We start from the raw sequence: 20,356 nt of genomic DNA, 5'->3' as shown, positions 1-20,356 counted from the left end.
GTGGACCTGGAAAAAAAAACTAAAAAAGTGGCCCCATGTTGTAGACAGGTCCAAATTGCGGGCAACGGAAGTAGGCAGGGCCAGCAATACCACACTGCAGTACAAAATACTACCTCAGTGTAGCACAAAATGCTGCCTAAATTAAAGGGATTGTGCAACAAAAAATATTTTACTGTTTTCAAACCAGCACCTGGATCTGAATACTTTTGTAATTGCATATAATTAAAAATTCAGCATAGCCACTGAGTTATTCAATAAATGTTATCTGTATAGCGCCACCTGCTGTTTGTCCGTCTCACTGCCATGGCTGCACATGCTCAGTTTCATCCTTTATCTGCCTATTGAGCTGTGATAAGGAGAGAACTGCAGTATAATGGACACGCCCCTAGAGCTGCTGCAGAAAATACACTCTCCTTGAGCTGTCAGCTTGATATAAATCTTGCAGAGCAATCAATGGGGAAACCTCTGGATCCATGTGAGGTACAGGGCTGGTTCTAGCTGTGTTAAATAAGGGATTGTCATGTACTATATGATGTCTGATTTAAATTTTTTACATTAGTCATGGGATAACCCCTTTAATTAATGCTGAGAGCTTCAGATCTTTATGTATCTGGAGGGCTGGCAAGAGAAGGGCTTAGGTGGCTCTTTGGGCATTGGCCAAAATTTCCCTGTAGGGTCTATGGCCTGTTTGTCCATGCAGAACTGTCATACTCTGATCCAGTCATCTAGCCATCACAATGTAGCCCTCATCAAAGTTGCTCAGATCCTTACATTTGTCCATTTTACCTGATTCCAACACATCAAGTTCAAGAACTGACTTAACTTGATGTCTAATAAACCATACCCCTTAATAGAGGACATTGTAATAACATAATGAATGTTATTCACCTAACCTTTTAGTTTGCCCTATGGCCACAAGCTGAATCAGCATGAAGTCATCTACGGTACATTGTGTTCACCTTTACAGGACAGAAGTGCTTGCAATGTACAGTAGGAACACAAAAGCTCTTTTTCTACTGATGGGTCTTCTCCCATGGCTGGAGAGGGGAGAATAGGGCAGCCAATTGTTTTTGTTAAATCTCTATGTCCACTGGGACTAGTTATCTAATCCTTCTCCCAGATATGCACTAAGGCAAAAAAATTTGAAGAAAGCCAATGAAAGTAGCGGCATTTGTTTGGTTCTTGAACTTTGCTTTAAAACCAACCAAGTGTTTACATGGGAGACACTTCCCTTATATCATGCCTAGTTTCAGCTTCAGTGAACAGTATGTTCTTAATATCTGTCCTCCTGTCATCTATCAGACCTTTGATAATATCTTGGGAATGTAGTTAAATGTATTGTTTTGCATTATCAATGTCTTTACGCTTTGGTGAACTCATTAAAAGCAGCACGATGGATAACAAATTAAATCTGCCAGTCACGTCCAACATCTTGTAGTAGTCACACAATTTGAATGGCTGATGGGGATTTCTCCTAGTTACTTAGCATAGAGCAAGGGATTTGAAATAATAAAGCATGCAAAACAATAACTGGATATTGGATAAAGGGATATTATTTTTATTTAATTAAATGACAATACATGGCCAAAAGTTTTATGTACAACCAAACATTACAACCAAATGTGCTTGTTCAACATCTCATTCTAAATAATATGGGGTCATTTACTATGCTGCTGTACACCAGAAACTGCCATAAAAAAACCCTGCAGTTTACAATATTTTAGGCACAGATTCAGTTTCTACGCCTCCTTCGTCACTTTATAAAAAGGGGGAATGACAAGCTTTCTGGTGTAAATGGCAGGGTTGGCAACCGTCCAGAAATTTCTGGGCAGTCTGTAAAAATAGATTACTTTTTTCCTGTGTCCGTAAAAAAAGTCGTGTCGTGTCCATGATTTTTTTGAGACTGGTGGTACTTGACTAGATTATTTTGGTGGTAACTATCATAATTTTACTGCTCACAGTAAATGATGGTAAGGAGTTCTTAGGAGCTATAGAGATGTATTACTTATAATCTGAACAATTCATTATGGTTTTCCAAACTGTGAGTAAAAAAAAGTTGGCTCTCCGTGATTTTGGGATAAGTTGTCCAGAAAAAAAGAAAAATTCGAGTTGGCAACCCTGGTAAATGGCTATTGAAATCTTCTCCAGCTGGAGTAAATTTCAATCATAGCAAGGACTACCGGAGAAGTGCTTAATTTATGACGAGACAAGGCATCCTTCAGTGGTATCAAAGACCAGCGTAAAAGGACATTGTTTGATAAATGACCTCCTATGAGTCTGACTGTTGCCATATCAATGACATATGACATTAATATATTATCAGTGTGGGTCCTAAAACTGTATCATTTTCCTTTATAGTAACTAAGAGACCCGCCCCAAGCCATGGGAGTGAATCAGTCCCATTGCTGAAACATATATTGGGGAGGCAGTGCTGCGACACAAATGGTGTGGTGGGTTATAAAGGGGATGTGGCGTGTAAAAGGGGGCATGCTTATGTTCTGACCTCCTGGAGGACTACTTCTGAAAGTTGGCAACTATGGATTTATTACTTTATATGCTGGGTCTTCACAAGTGGTAAAGTAATTGTTAGGCTTGATTAGCAAAACAGCCTTATCTGTCCATCTGATATCCATGTGAGTAATGGAGTACACACAGACCATATACACTCATTAAAGTCAATGGTTCAATTCACACATCTCTTTATTGGCATGGACCAGCTCTTATAATGTACCAGTCTTGTCTGTTTTCCATCTGAGACTCAGGGATGCCAGATGTCCACAAAGAATAACATACATAGTTTTTTTGCAAAATGGCATTCTGAATCAGGTCACAATGCAGTCCAACACTGGTAACACATACAGTATAATGCTCACGCCTTGCAATTTATTATTATTCTACAGCAAGCGGCATCAGGGACCAAGAATGTGAGGGGACATATTGAGGTAGGTAATACTCTATGTAAGCCCAAGTTGAGCTCTCATATAGGCTTAGACATCCTAGTCCTACCCTGTATGTTGAAACATTCTTCAGATTAACTGGCTAACTGTAGATATGGTCCAAGAGAAGTTAAATAGGGTAAATGTGAACAAGGCTCCGGGTCCAGATGGATTACACCCAAGAGTGCTTGAAGAGCTCAGTTTAGTCATTGCTGTGCCCCAGTTTATAATTTTTAAAGATTCTCTAGGTACTGGTACAGTGCCAAGTGATTGATGCAAGGCAAACGTGGTGCCCGTATTCAAAAAAGGATCAAGGTCCTCCACAGGTAATTATAGACCAGTTAGTTTAACTTCTGTTGTAGGAAAAATGTTTGAAGGACTCTTAAGGGACTATATACAGGAGTATGTGACTATAAATAATATTATAAGTGATAACCAGCATGGGTTTACCAAGGACAGAAGTTGTCAGACTAACCTGATTTGTTTTTATGAGGCCTGGACAGAGGGGCGGCTGTGGATGTAGCGTTTCTGGATTTTGCAAAGGCTTTTGATACTGTCCCTCATAGATGCTTAATAGGTAAAGTAAGGTCTATAGGCTTAGAAAGTATAGTTTGTAATTGGATTGAAAACTGGCTAAAGGACCGTGTCCAGAGAGTTGCGGTCAATGATTCCTATTCAGAATGGTCCCAGGTTATAAGTGGTGTACCCCAAGGTTCAGTGCTGGGCCCTTTATTATTTAATTTATTTATTAATGATATTGAGGATGGGATTAATAGCACCATATCTGTTTTTGCAGATGACACTAAGCTGTGTAGAACTGTACAGTCTATGGAAGATGTCCATAAACTACAATCTGACTTGAACACTCTGAGTGATTGGGCATCAACTTGGCAAATGAGATTCAATGTGGACAAATGTAAAGTTATGCATCTTAGTAGTAATAATCTCTGCTTCATATGTCCTAGGTGATGTAGCACTGGGAGAGTTACTTATAGAGAAGGATTTGGGTGTCCTTGTGGATGGTAGATTAAATTACAGCATACAATGTCAATCAGCTGCTTCTAAGGCCACCAGGATATTGTCATGCATTAAACAAGGCATGGACTCGCGGAGCAGGGAAGTAATATTACCACTTTACAAAGCGTTGGTGCAGCCTCATCTGGAATATGCAGTTCAGTTATGGGCACCAGTCCATAGAAAGGACGCTCTGCAGCTGGAAAACGTACAGAGGAGAGCGACTAAACTGATAAGGGGCATGGAGGGTCTGAGTTATGAAGAAAGATTAAAAGAATTGAATTTATTTAGTCTTGAGAAGAGACATCTAAGGGGGGGCATGATTAACCTATACAAATATATAAATGGGCCATACAAAAAATACAGTGAAAAGCTGTTCCATGTAAAATACGCTCAAAAGACAAGGGGGCACTGCCTCCGATTGGAGAGGAAAAAGTCCAGTCTCCGGAAGCGTCAAAGCTTCTTTACTGTAAGAACTGTGAATCTGTGGAATAGACTTCCTCAGGACGTGGTCACAGCAGGAACAGTAGACCGTTTCAAAAAGGGTTTAGACAAATTCTTAAAAGTAAAAAACATTAATGCTTATAAAAACGTGTAGAAATCCTTTTGGGATTCGCATCCCCACCTATCCCTTGGTTGAACTTGTTGGACGTATGTCTTTTTTCAACCGTATTAACTATATGACTATGACACCCACTGGTTTGGTTCCCTTTACTGTCATTTATGACATGTCCTGTATCTAACTCATGTTATTATTGCATCTGTGTTGATTTCTGAACAGTATGTTGGCAACCAACATGGCGCTGAGGGAGAGGGAGAGGTGCCATGATCAACCGCAAGTGAGGCTACATACTTCCCAGTCCTGCGTAGTGACCCACTTTACTTATTAAGATCAATCTAAATTGGTCTAGAAAAACAAAAAACAATCATCTGGCTTCTTGTCAGGCATTTTACTATACACTATGCCAGTGAACAAAATGATAAAATGCTGTAATTGATATACCTCACATGAATAACTATGCAAATGGCTGACACAGAAGACACAAATATTTTCTGCGGACCACTCACTGAAAAGTGATCTATGCATCCATCCTTACACATACAGCTTTCTGCCAATGATTTGGAGATTCTTCAGCTTTAAATAAGCAAATAAAATATGTGGAATGAGACAGGAGATCATGAGAATATTATTCAGAATCTTTGAGTGTGCTGACATATTACACTATTATTTTTTCTTTTCTTTTACTAAGCCTGGATGTGCTGACGATAATGCAGTGAAGCCTCAAATAGGTATTTGTAGCTTAGTGCCTGGGAAACAAAGATTTATGAAATAGAATCTGCCATAGGCTTTTTCTATTATTCTGTGAAAGTCATTATGTCTCATTGTATTGCTGGGGATTTTTTCATATTTTCTACCATATTTCCTTTATAAGACAGCACATTTTATTCACAAACCAACCGAATTTGCCAAGTCTATTAAATCCATGTGTTTGTGCGTGAAGGCATTGCTTGTTTAAACTTTGTGAAATAGAGCTTTTCATAGAATTACATTCAGCAAATTCCCATATTTTATAAGTCAAGTGGTCAAATCTATTTCCAAGTCTTGGAAAAAAAAGACAGGAGAGCAAACAATAGATATTCAACATCTGAAAATGCATGTAAACAAGAAACATGGAGTAGCGGTCTACATTTACCGTACGTAGCGGTCTGTCCTAGCTACATTCTAGCAAAGATCACAAAGGCTATCTTAATACCTTCCCAGAGAACCCCTTTAATGATTGATGTAGAACATGTAAACCAAACATTGTTCAGTACATGGCAATCTCTTTCTAACAAAGCTAGAACCAGCCCTGTACCTCACATGGATCTAGAGCTCCCTCCGTTCATTGCTCCAAACGTTCTGCTAGATTTAGGTCAAGCTCAGGGGACATGCCTTTTCTGCTGTAGCTCTTTCTCTGCAATTGCCACAGCTTCTAACAGAAGATTTGACTGATGGTGGTTGAAAATTTAAACTGAGCATGTGCGACTAACTCAATGAGGTGGACAGAGAAATCTGAAAAAGAACAAAGGGCAGGTGGCGCTATACTAATACATTGTATTGAATAACTCAGTGTCTTAAAGGGAATCTGTCATCAGTTTTATGGTGACCTAACTAAGGGCAACATAAACAAGTGACAGATCCTTGGTCACTTTATTTAATTGACCCATCCGTTTTGCCAAAATCACTAATAATCAGCAGCAGGTGGGCGGGGATATGAATATGGGGATTCATTGACATGTGCTAGAGCTGTTAGGATTTAAAAGTGAGCAACGGGAAAGGGTTAATCCATAAATTGTTCCCCTCCCAAAATGATGCCTTAGATGGTTGCCTAATTTTCAAAATTCCTAGAGTGTCAACATAGAAAATATTTTTAAAATATTTACTCATCTTTATGACGCATCGTTATGACGCACTAAATACAATACATGTACATGAGATTTTTTTTATATTTTAATAGTTTGGACTTTTTGGATGTGGCGATATGTGATAGAAAATATATAAACAATAAATAAATAAACATAAGTAAAATTGGGAAAGTGGGTGATTTATGCTTAATATTTAGTTTTTTAAAAACTTTTTTTTTGTTTACTTTTTATTTCATAACTATTTACCCCCTTAGGGGCTAGAACCTGGGATCTTTTAATCCCTTGTCCTATTCATCCTAATTAGGGTAAATAGGATCTCACACTCTCCTTGCTGCCCTGTGCTCTGTGCAAACAGCAGCAGGTATGTTACCATGGCAGCCAGGGCTTCAGTAGCATCCTGGCTGCCATGGTATCCAATCGGTGCCCCAGGATTACACTGCTGGGGCTCCAATCACAACTGCCACTGCCACCAATGAGAAGAGGACCCTGTGGCCACTGCCACCAATGATTTTAATAGTGGGTGGGTTGAGGGGGGGGGGCGCAGTGCGCCACCAATGTTTTTAATACTGGGGGGGCACACTGTGCCACCAATGATAATTAACCTTTAATACAGGCGGCGGGTGCCGGCAGCAGATCAGCGGCAGTTAACCCCTCAGGTGCCGCACCTGAGGGGTTAACTGCCGCTGATCGCAGCTCCCTGTCAGAGGCAGGGTGCCGGCTATGTGATTCTGCTGCCGGCACCCGCCTCCTGTATTAAAGGTTAAAGAGGACCTTTCATGGGTCCAAACATTGTAAACTAACTATCACGACATGTAGAGCAGCGCCCAGGGATCTCACTGAACTTACTATTATTCCTGGGCGCCGCTCCATTCACCCGCTGTGGCCCTCGGTATATTCTCCAGCTCTGTATGCTAATTGCTAGCATCAGAGCAATGGGGAGGAGACTGCCCTTTTTTCTCAATGGGTGTTCCTTCTCCCTGGATGTAGCGCTGTCCATTCAAAGCGCAGAGCAACACAGCCAGGGAGAAGATGAGTTTTTTTTCCTCCCTGGCTGTGACACTCTGCGCTTTGATTGGACAGCGCTAGCAATTAGCATACAGAGCTGGAGAATATACCGAGGGCCACAGCAGGTGAATGGAGCGGCGCCCAGGAATAATAGTAAGTTCAGTGAGATCCCTGGGCGCCGCTCTACATATCCTGATAGTTAGTTTACAATGTTTGGACCCATGAAAGGTCCTCTACTATCATTGGTGGAGCAGTGTGCCCGCCGTCTCTCTTCTTATTGGAAGCAGCGGCGGCACAGGTGGGAAGAAGAGAGTGACTCCTTCTCCCCTATGCTGCTGAGGGAACATGAGAGTGCTGACAGCAGCGCGCTCATGTTCTCTGATGCTAGGCTGCACAGTAGGGCAGCCTAGTATCGATAAATGTCAAATCCCGGTATCATATCGATACCGGGACAAGGTTTGATTGGGTATCGCTATTTCGATACCCGCAACAACCCTAGTCACATGTTGTTCCAGCCCAACATTATAGTCAATGGAACATTTATTTCATCTACTGAAAAAGTGGACGAAACCAAATACTTTTCTCAGTTGCATCATTTGTTGTTTTACACAATGGAACAGATTAAAAAAATGTAGTCTGAACACAGCATGGTAATGAATCCAATTGGAACGCTATTTAATTGCTTTTTCTTAGTATAAAAACATTCATACAGGAGTAAAATGGAATTCACATCAGTCAGCAGGGAGAGACTCTTGAAGAAAAAGCACGAAAAGGCTAAAAATCTTTTTGCTATGCCAATGACAACAATTTTATATACTTAGGACGACTTGTGGTGGAGATGATGTCACCAGAATTAAACGGCCAATTTCCTACCACCATTTCCAAAAAGGAAATTCAAAAGTTTCAATTTTCACGTTAGTTGGAGATCTGTTTATTGTCAATAACATTCAATTGTTTGCCCAGGAGTCAAGTAACATTATTTTCCATAATTTTTTCCAGGTTGTACACTAATCACTAAGAATCTATTGATTTGAAGTCTTATGTACATGACTGTGTTTTGGCTCCATATCAGCTCCAACCTGGACCAAATCAGGGACCACAGGCTTCATACAGAGGCATACTTAGGTCTGATCTGCAGAAATGCTGCAATCTTTCATAGAATACTATATTACAAAGCCATTATTTCCTAAAGGCACTATGTAGTCTGAAACCTCAAGGACTCTAGGGCAGATATACCAATCCTATAGATGGCATAAACTTAGACAGTCTAGACCTGCACCAGAGTTATCACAGGGGCTCAGGCTGGAGAATAAATGTGGTGCAGGAAGACACTTTTGCATAACTCTATTGGTTGGCATAGTCTAAGACAAAATTTTACACCAGAATTGTGCTACAATTTTGGCGCAAAAAGTTGTTTCTAATTGCAGAAACAAAACTGTGTCACTTTTTGGTGCAATTTACGGCAAAATCTAGGGGCAATGACATTAATAAATGTGGGTCTCTCTCTGCTGCCATACAGATTCCTAGCCATTCAATACGTCATCTCTACCAGCTCTGAAATCTTTAACCACTTCACATCCGGGCCATTTACTCCCTTCCTGATAGATCCTAATTTTGCAAATCTGACAAGTGTCACTTTATGTGGTAATAACTTTGGAACGCTTTTACTTATCCAAGCCATTCTGAGATTGTTTTCTCGTGACACATTGTACTTCATGACAGTGGTAAATTTGAGTCAATATATTTCACCTTTATTTATAAAATAATCCAAAATTTACCAAAAATTTTGAAAAATTTGCAATTGTAAAACAGAAAGTGATACCTCATAAAATATTTATTACTTAACATTCCCCATATGTCTACTTTATGTTGGCATCATTTTGTAGATGTCATTTTATTTTTTTAGGACATTAGAAGGCTTAGAATTTTAGAAGCAATTCTTAAAATTTTAAAGAAGATTACCAAAACCCACTTTTTAAGCACCAGTTCAGGTCTGAAGTCACTTTGTTGGGCTTACATAGTGGAAACCCCCTATAAATGACCCCATTGTAGAAACTACATCCCTCAAGTTACTCAAAACTGATTTTACAAACTTTGTTAACCCTTTAGGTGTTCCACAAGAATTAAAGGAAAATGGAGATTAAATTTCTAAATTTCATTTTTTGGGCAGATTTTCCATTTTAATCCATTTTTTTCTTTAACACATCGAGGGTTAACAGTCAAACAAAACTCAATATTTATTACCTTGATTCTGCGATTTACAGAAACACCCCACATGTGGTCGTAAACTGATGTAAGGGCACACGGCAGGGCGCAGAAGAAAAGGAGCGCTGTATGGTTTTGGAAGGCAGATTTTGCTGAACTGATTTTTAGATGCCATGTCCCATTTGAAGCCCCCCTGATGCACCCTTACAATAGAAACTCCCAAAAAGTGACCCCATTTTGGAAATTAGGGCATAAGGTGCCAGTTTTATTGGTACTATTTTGGGGTACATATGATTTTAATTGCTCTATATTACTTTTTTTGTGAGGCAAGGTAACCAAAAAAAATTTCTGTTTTGGCACTGTTTTTATTTTTTACAACATTCATCTGACAGGGTAGATCATGTGCTATTTTTATAGACCAAGTAGTTACAGACACAATAATATCAAATATGTCTACTTTCTTTTTTTGTTTGTTTCAGTTTTACACAATAATGCATTTAGAAAAAAAAAGGTGTTTTTGTGTCTCCATTTTCTGAACGCCATTTTTTTAAAAAAAAATTCTGCCGATCGTCTTGTGCAGGGTCTCGTTTTTTGCAAGAAGAGTTGACGTTTTTATTGGTATCATTTTTGGGTACATATGATTTTTTGATCATTCATTATTACATTTTATGGTGCAAGGTGACCAAAAAATTGGTTGTTTTAGCACAGTTTTTATTTATTTATTTTTACAGCGTTCATCTGAGGGGTTAGGTCATGTGACATTTTTATAGAGCAGATCGTTACAGATGTGGCAATACCTAATATGTATACTTTTTCTTATTTATTTAAGTTTTACACAATAATAGCATTTTTGAAACAAAAAAAAATGATGTTTTAGTGTCTCCATAGTCAGAGAGCCATAGCTTTTATATTTTTGGACTGATTGTCTTAGTTTAGGTCTAATTTTTTTGCATGATGAGGTGACGGTTTGATTGGTACTATTTTGGGGGGCATACACCTTTTTGATCGCTTGGTATTGCACTTTATGTGATGTTAGGTGACAAAAAATAGCTTTTTTGGCACTGTTTTTTTTTTTTTTTTACGGTGTTCATCTGAGGGGTTAGGTCATGTGATATTTTTATAGAGATGGTTGTTACGGCTGCAGTGATACGTAATATGTCAACTTTTTTTAATTTATTTCACATTAACACAATAATAGCAGTTTTGAAGCAAAAAAAATATATATTTTAGTGTCTCCATTGTCTTAGGTATTTTAGTGACCGATTGTCTTAGGTAGGGTATAATTTTTTGTGGGATGAGGTGACAGTTTGATTGGTACTATTTTGATCACTTGGTGTTGTACTTTTTGTGAAGCTTTTTTTGGCACTGTTTTTATTTTATTTTTTTAACGGTGTTCACCTGAGGGGTTAGATCATGTGATATTTTTATAGAGCTGGTAGTTATGGACGCAGAGATACCTAATATGTATACTTTTTTTCACTTTAACACAACAATAGCATTTTTTAAACCAAAAAATTATGTTTTAATGTCTCCATGTTCTGAGAGCTATAGTTTTTTTAAAAATTTTTGGAGCGATTTTCTTATGTAGGGGCTCATTTATTGCTGGATGAGGCAATGGTCTTATTGGTACAATTTTGTGGGACTATTTTGATCACTTGGATTTGCAGTTTTTATTATGTAAAGTGACAAAAATGTCAAACATGGGCCCTACTGACCCTAACGGTCCCTGCAATATGGTGTCAGAAGGTGGAGACAACCGATTCCTCCACGACGCGGAGGAACGGGAGTCTCCAGCAGGCCTAGCAACAAAGGGGAAGAAAGCAGCCAGCAGTGGACGACACGATCGGTAAGTGTCCAGAGGGAGAAAACACCACTGCCAACAGGACCAACATGGACACCTACCTGACACAGCTGTAACAGGAACTCAAGCCGTCCATGCTGCTACCACTGGATCCTGGAAATGCACATATGCCCAAACACACACACACCAGGCAGGACCCAGCACAAACATCAAACACAGAATCCAGTAAAAACAACCTGGACCACCATGAGGCATGAACCATGGCGGCACCAGGCCGATAAGCTTGTAGTTTCCCCTCCAGGGAACTCCAGGGACCCCCTTCCGGAGGAAAGGACATGCAAAGGATATGTCTGGCATCCATGCTGACCTGAAACACCAAACAGGCCAGACATGAAACACCAAACCAGACATAACAACAAACCCCAAACATAAACCTACACCAAACATACAAAAAAAGGGGTAAGGTAACAGCAACAGACACAAATGGGTGACATCAGAAGACATCAGGTGACATCAATGTCCCATAAGGTGGCCCTCAAGGACTGGGCAGATGTAATAGCACCAGCTCCTCAAGACACTGAAGACAATCTGACCTCAGGCTCACAAGAACGGAACATAAGAGCCATAAGGCCACACCCAGCTCCACCTTACACACTTCTTAACCCTGTGCATACCAGAAAGGAAAGGAAGAAAGCCTTAAAGGGGAAGTCCACACGCATGCTTAACTAACATGTTGCCACCATCATGCGTGGCGAAAGTGTCACGGCGAACTACCACCAAGCCGTGACACACGATTAGCGTGCAGCTGCCATCTCTGAATGGACGTTTCAGAACGTCCATTCAGAGATAAACACCCACCCATAGGACGTTTATATCCTATGGGCGGATGTGAAGTGGTTAACCTATATAGTAGGCATAAACACCATACAACAGAAAAGTGCACAAACTATAACAAGAATAGCTCAAACAAATGCACCAACTAAATATAGTATAAAAACTAGCTTTATTGAAAATATCATAACAAAATTGTAAAAAATATCAAATCCAAGGAATGAATATCCACAGAAAACAGTAGAAAATGCGGATGATGTTAGGACAATGAACAGGTATGGTATATAAGGTAATTTATAGTCAGTGCAAAGTTAACAGATCATATCTGAAGTACAGTCGTGGCCAAAAGTTTTGAGAATTACATAAATATTGGAAATTGGAAAAGTTGCTGCTTAAGTTTTTATAATAGCAATTTGCATATACTCCAGAATGTTATGAAGAGTGATCAGATGAATTGCATAGTCCTTCTTTGCCATGAAAATTAACTTCATCCCAAAAAAACCTTTCCACTGCATTTCATTGCTGTCATTAAAGGACCTGCTGAGATCATTTCAGTAATCGTCTTGTTAACTCAGGTGAAAATGTTGACGAGCACAAGGCTGGAGATCATTATGTCAGGCTGTTTGGGTTAAAATGGCAGACTTGACATGGTAAAAGGAGGGTGATGCTTGAAATCATTGTTCTTCCATTGTTAACCATGGTGACCTGCAAAGAAACGCGTGCAGCCATCATTGCGTTGCATAAAAATGGCTTCACAGGCAAGGATATTGACTACTAAGAATGCACCTCAATCAACAATTTATAGGATCATCAAGAACTTCAAGGAAAGAGGTTAAATTCTTGTTAAGAAGGCTTCAGGGCGTCCAAGAAAGTCCAGCAAGCGCCAGGATCGTCTCCTAAAGAGGATTCAGCTGCGGGATCGGAGTGCCACCAGTGCAGAGCTTGCTCAGGAATGGCAGCAGGCAGGTGTGAGCGCATCTGCACGCACAGTGAGGCGAAGACTTTTGGAAGATGGCCTGGTTTCAAGAAGGGCAGCAAAGAAGCCACTTCTCTCCAAAAAAAACATCAGGGAAAGATTGATCTTCTGCAGAAAGTATGGTAAATGGAATGCTGAGGACTGGGGCAAAGTCATTCTCCGATGAAGCATCTTTCCGATTGTTTTGGGCATCTGGAAAAAGGCTTGTCCGGAGAAGAAAAGGTGAGCGCTACCATCAGTCCTGTGTCATGCCAACAGTAAAGCATCCTGAGACCAGTCATGTGTGGGGTTGCTTCTCATCCAAGGGAGTGGGCTCACTCACAATTTTGCCCAAAAACACAGCCATGAATAAAGAATGGTACCAAAACACCCTTCAACAGCAACTTCTTCCAACAATCCAACAACAGTTTGGTGAAGAACAATGCATTTTCTAGCACGATGGAGCACCGTGCCATAAGGCAAAAGTGATAACTAAGTGGCTCGGGGACCAAAACGTTGACATTTTGGGTCCATAGCCTGGAAACTCCCCAGATCTTAATCCCATTGAGAACTTGTGGTCAATCCTCAAGAGGCGGGTGGACAAACAAAAACCCACTAATTCTGACAAACTCCAAGAAGTGATTATGAAAGAATGGGTTGCTATCAGTCAGGAATTGGCCCAGAAGTTGATTGAGAGCATGCCCAGTCGAATTGCAGAGGTCCTGAAAAAGAAGGGCCAACACTGCAAATACTGACTCTTTGCATAAATGTCATGTAATTGTCGATAAAACGTATGAAGTGCGTGTAATTATATTTCACTACATCACAGAAACAAAGATCTAAAAGCAGTTTAGCAGCAAACTTTGTGAAAACTAATATTTTTGTCAGTCATTCTCAAAACTTTTGGCCACGACTGTACATACTGTATCATAGTGGTATAAATAGAACTGACTGGGCCCCACAGCAAATTTTTGAGGCCCCCTTCCCCTTGAATCTTCTTCACAACCCCCACTCCTGTGGCTAGTCAAGATCGCTCTCTCAGACGAGGCTCGGCAGCAGCTCCGTCCATTTCCTACAGTGTCACTGTATATAATGTCATTGTATAATAGTGTTGGAGGGGACCCTGACAATAAAATCTTTTAATCCTAATCCTTTCTCGGCCCCTTCAGAGTTTGGGCCCCAAAGCAGCCACTTCCCCTATAGCTACGCCCCCGTATCATGTGGTAAGTCATAAAAGACTAAAAACCACATATGGTCTATAAAGTATAGCCATGTAGTAAAAAATAATGAAAGTAAGTACAAAGTAAACAAATTATACCTAGATATGCCACAAACAGCCACAACAGTATATCACATAGTGAACAAAAGAATGAATACAGACCGCAGACCGGCTGACGGTCCAACGCATTTAGCTGTTGGCTTCTTCAGCGGCCAACTATAGTGTTTGCTTGTGGCATATCTAAGTATGATTTGTGTACTTTGTACTTACTCTCATCATTTTTTACTACATGGCTATACTTTATAGACCATATGTGGTTTTTATTCTCTTATGGTTTACCATGTAATCTGTACTTGTGAGCATTAGTGGTATATGAAGGTATGATCTATTAACTTTGCACTTACTATAAATGACATTATTTACCACACCTGTGCATTGCCATAACATCATACACATTTCCTGCTGTTTTGTGTGGATATTAATTCCTTGGATTTTACTTTATTTGGATTTTGCTATGATATTTTCAATAAAGCAATTTTTTTTTATACTACATTCGGCTCTGAAATCTTGTTTGACTGCCTCAATCAAACAAGAGGGGGAGGCAATGAGTGGTGCTATAGCAAAAAATGGTGCACAAAGCTGATGGTGCACCAAAAACCTTATTTGCATAAAAGCAAAAAATAAATAAACATTTCTCAGGATCTCAGGTCTAGATTTTCATGAGAAAGATATGGTTAAGTTTCGGGACACCTACCCTACATAGTGGTATGCTTAATTTTGCAGGAAACAGAGTCCCTTTAAGGATGGATATACATAGTGTACCTATTTTGCGGAATCCTCACCAAAATTCAGTACAATGTCAATGAATAGGGTTTTAACAGACCCCATTCACTTACAAAGTAAGAAGATCTGCAGAGAACTCACAGTATGCTGCAGATTTCTAAATCTGCAGCATGCACCATCTGGAGCAAAATGCCATGGATTTTCATAGCAGATCTTATGCAATGCAATGAGTAAAATCCATAGCTGCAGATTTGTAATCCAGATTAACAGCGTAATTTTATGCTGTGTGTGCACATACCCTAATTGCTAAAGTAATAAGAAATGCTATCTATACTTGCACATTCTTCCATTGCATTAAGAATGGGGGCTACTGCACGTTACTAAGGACCCTGTATAATTAATGGCCTCCATTTAGACGTGAGTGGGTGTTATCTAACTTGCCTCAACTTTTCATAAGTTTCTTTTGTTTTACGTATAAAGCTACATTAATTCATGCTTGCTTTATCACTCCGTTGATGCATGACGGAAAGTGAACTAATTAAAAATGAGGCGGCTGCACAATCCCATCCTTTATAATTATGAACAGCAGACTCAAAGTCTAATAAAGGTCAATAAACCTTCTGTAAAAGAAGGTCTACAAACATCTACATGTGTCACAGAGCTGAGCCATGTCATATAGTGTGTTCTACTGTCAGCAATACCAGGATTCCACAGTAACAATCTGCATATAATACTGAACATCTTTACACTGCTTTTTTTATTTTGTGTTCACCTTTCTTCTCAATTCAAGTTAAAGGGGCTGTCCAGGATTAGAGAAAAAGCAATGGTGCCACATCTGTTTATGGGCTTATTGCGGTTCATCCCTAATCATTTATACCTTCAGTGATAACAAAGAATTGGACATGGTGAAATCCAACACGTTCGATTGTTCCTTCCCCAAGCAATCTGTCCTCTGCACGCCTTAGAGCGTCAGAAGTGATGTGGATGAGAACCTTAAAGGGGTTTTCTGGGACTAAGATATTGATAACCAATCCTCAGGATAGGTCATTAATATCAGATTGGTGGGTGTCTGATATCCAGCACCCTCATCGATCAGATGTTACCTGTTACCTATTTTTAGACTCAGAAAACCCCTTTAAGTAGAAGAGCAGAGGAGTATGGTAATAAATGAGCCCTACTCATCATGCTCATTTGTAGGAGTACAAAAAATGTGGCATTGAGACGTCACAAATATGGTGTTTGGCTTAAAGGGGTTTTCTGGGATTTAAGATATAGATCAACAATATCAGACCAGAAGGGGTCCAACTCCCAGTGCCTCCAGTACTCCAGACCTGGGGAGATTTTGCAATTGCGTGTTATGTAACATTGTAATTTAGTGTTATGTCTTGTTTCTGCCGTGTACTCCAGCAAAGGAAGTATTGTTGGCAGGAACAAGGCTAACCACCCTGTTCCTCCCCTCTTTGTAGGAGTGGGCTGGTTCTGCTTCCTGCCAGGAGGGTGGGTTCGAGTCTAGACAAAGAGGAGATAAGAAGCACATGCGAGAACTACTACTCCAAGGGGCCGTAACTAGGTCTCTTATGAGACCATCACTCCGGGAAGACTGTTCATAGACAAGAACCCTGCTTCCAAAAGAACTTCAGTGTGCAGACAGCACAGTGATTAGCAAAACCACAGCTTGACAGCTCCTGCTGCAGGTGAGGGACTCCGGCTCAGACACCCATCACCTAGACCTCTACCAGGCCAGTTAAACAACAAGCCTGTATCTTACCATGGACAGCTATACCCACAAGTGCCTGCAAGTGCCATTTAATTGCCACATAAGCAACCACCATACCTCATCATCTGGTGACAGAAATTGCACTTTTTACCTACTACTGCTGGATGTACCACAAGTTCTATTTTGAACTAAGTAAAGAAAGACTTTTATACTTTCACTTCTGGCCTTCCTCTTCAAACCACCTTTCCACTGCACCGATCCCCAGAGAGCAACGGCTTGAGGGAGTACATCGTGACACAACATCTCATAAGGGCCACTACCACTCCCATCCTCTGCATTGGTTCCTCAGGGGCTTGCTGCACACCCCTTGCTAATCAGCTGTTTTTGTTGCCCCACTGGAGCAACCAGGCATTGGAACTATACAGCTCAGTCCATGGAGTAGTGGCCATGCCTGGTTACTGCAGTGCTGCTCCCATTCACATGAGTGAGAAGGAGTTGTGTAGTTCCGGTGCCTGGTTCCAGCGGTGGAGGTTGTAAAGACAGCTGATCAGCAGAGGTGGCAGGAGTCAGACTCATGCCAATTTGATATTGATGACCTACGGTATGGTAAGGATATGTCATGAATAAGTAAGTCCCAGTAAACCCCTTTAAGTGTCATGACAAAATCAACATTCTACCGGTATATAAAAGTTTCTCAATGTTTCATGTAGGTTAAGACTATATCCCCTGAGAAGAGAAAACTGAAATAAAAAACATGTCATGATCAACGGCACTTTACAAAACCAAGGAGAGATAAAAGGTGTACAGACAGACTTGCTATAGATTATGAAAAAGCCATGTTTTGTAATAGAATCCTCTAGTTTCCCACACTCATCGGAAGGGATGGGCAGGAATTCCAAATGCTAGATGTAGAAGAAGATGATGTCAAGATTTGTGCAAGCATATTTATATTCGGGGATAGATTGCCTCCTCGGATGGCAGAAAGCAGCTTTGCTGCAGATGTCTCCAGCTTTCAGGACTGCTAATGATTTGCTGCATGCATCAAGCAGTAAAACAGATGACGTTATGTATATCACATATCAATTTAGTCAAATTGAAATGGCTTATTTATTTCCAAAGCATAATTGAGTTAGACTATAAGTGACACAATATCTGCAGATAGTTCTGTATTCTGGGGTCCAGGATACGTGAATTTACAAAGAAAGACATTATCGAATTATGTCCACAGCTTTCAGTGCACAGCTCCATTCACTAGCGGCAGTCCTATTTTCCCTAATGCACAAAAATGGAGGCTTTGGGTGGTTTAATAGGTAGGATGTCAAAACTCCAAACGTGCGGATCAAAAAAGTATGTCTGGTAAATATAAAATGTGAGGTTTAATGTTACTCTGCTGTCTATGGCACAGATCACTGCCCTTCTGTTCCAAAGATCTCTCAGTTGCTAAGAAAAAGGAATTGACCACAAATGAGTAGATGGTCCTTGTGAGGGTAAACGTGCTATTCATCCATACACTTCTCAGATAGACAGCTGGTAAAACAAAGCCAACAGCGACTGGTGCCAAATTTGGACACCAAACATCAATCCTATAGAATAAATGAACCCAAAATTTTTTTGGGGTGTATCATTTGATATAGAGCCAGTCCTTTATTCATCAGGATTCTAATAACTGATAGAAATGAGACTTGGAGCTCCTTCTGGCCATGTGCTACCATCCTACACCTACACCGACAAAGGTGTGCGAATAAAACCACACCACCATTAGGTGGCTTTCTGGGATTACTATGGTTTTTAACAGATATGCTCATGTAGTTTCTTACCTCATGTACATCTTTCCCATGCTTCTTTTCTTTCAGTTTGGACTCTCCTGACCCGTATTCACCATCTAAACAAGTTGCTAATATCCTGTATGAAGAACTTCCTGTTACTGTATCCAACCAAACCCATGATGCACGTCTCCTTAGTCTGCTACCCAGTGAGTTTACATCTTCTCTCACCCAGTTACACATAGACACTCCCCTATCACTGTTGTTGCTGTTTTGACACACCCATGGACATAACATCACAGGAAATAGGAAAGAGCTGCATGGACATGGTCATGTGACCACAGCCCACAATGGAAATTAGGAGCAAAAAAAGTTAAAATAAAAGTTCATAAATGATCATTTTAAAGGAGGTTGATGCAAACCAGAAAACGAAGGCTGCCCATATACACTACTTTAGACAGCAATCCCTACTGATCTCCTGTATACTGTATATGTACACTTGGCCAAAATCATCATGTTCAGATAACTGTCATCATGTATATGGGAACCTTAACTCCATGTAGACACTAAACATAAAAACAGTATGTTTTTTTCTTTTCTTCATTGATCCATTCCCTTTAAAAGGGTGTGTGCAGTGGAGTATTAATTATGACCTATCCTCACGATAGGTCATCAATATCAGAACGGAAGAGGTCCAACTCCCTGCACTCCTGTGATCATCTATTCGATGGCGGTCTTTCTCTTCAAATGTTATCCTGAAAGTCATCTCCTTTGTATTAGTGGCACTGTGTTATTACAACTGCTTCATCCCTTTGAGCGGATGGGATGAGCAGTTGTAATTAGGCTGCACTGCTGACACCCAGCACTCCGCTGATCTGATATTGATGACCTATTCTGAGGATAGGTGATCAATACTACACCACTGCCCAGCCCCTTATATAAATGCCCAACATCAAGTACAGTATTCAATATTCTAATTTCAATATTCACAGAATATATGCATGTATACTAAGCGAGTACCTCTGCTCCAAATCATCCCATATTCCTTCAATTCCTAGTTCATACAAAAGACTAAGATTTCATCTCATGCAATAAAAATACAGGAATCCCATGCTTATGTGTCTAAAAGCCCAACACCTTGAGAGTTCAATTGAGTATTACAGTGGAAAACACTAAGAAATAGGCTGCTCACTGGTCTATGACATATACAAGCCTGGCTGGGCGCAACAAATCAAACTGTGACAAGTGCTGATGTAAAATATAGAGAGAAAAATCTAAGTACTCCCGCGATATATCTTCTTGTGCATTTATAGCATAAAACAAGTCTCTTACCTCTCTTTCCTTCAGTTTCATGGCAAGGACTAGCTGATGTCTGTGGTTCGTAAGTGCCTCCCGGAAGTTTCCTTTGGAAAAGAATGCAGACCCCAGATTCCCATAGGCTCGGCATTCTCCCGTCTGGTCACCTACATTATAATAACATGATAAGGTTACACAGAATACATCTTCATGGTATACAACACTAACGTGTCTGATGTATCAAGCACTTTATCTAAACTGTAACTTGTAAGGTAGTTATTTTTACAAAGAAAATATTTTTTAATATAGAGCATTATAAATAGCCTACAGAGCTACAGCTGCCGATCCCGGTACATAGTAACGCTAAAGATATAGGCGTAATGGGAACAGCAACACAACAGGTGGGGGAAGCGTTTACATCTCAA

At 40.1% G+C, this 20,356-nt stretch overlaps 1 protein-coding gene across 2 annotated transcripts in view; it reads right to left on the bottom strand.

Moving 5' to 3' along the window:
• The window catches only part of TTC28 (tetratricopeptide repeat domain 28), a 639,226-nt gene that overhangs the window by 310,770 nt on the left and 308,100 nt on the right, over nt 1-20,356 (bottom strand). For both annotated transcript variants that reach the window (XM_040416538.1, XM_040416539.1), the window contains one exon: nt 19,968-20,098. In XM_040416538.1, coding sequence (XP_040272472.1) covers nt 19,968-20,098 — 131 coding nt within the window. The remainder of the gene's footprint in view (nt 1-19,967; nt 20,099-20,356) is intronic.

This window comes from Bufo bufo, chromosome 2 (genome assembly GCF_905171765.1).
Source record: "Bufo bufo chromosome 2, aBufBuf1.1, whole genome shotgun sequence".
Lineage (NCBI taxonomy): Eukaryota > Metazoa > Chordata > Amphibia > Anura > Bufonidae > Bufo > Bufo bufo.
This window is presented reverse-complemented; position numbering and strand designations above follow the sequence as displayed.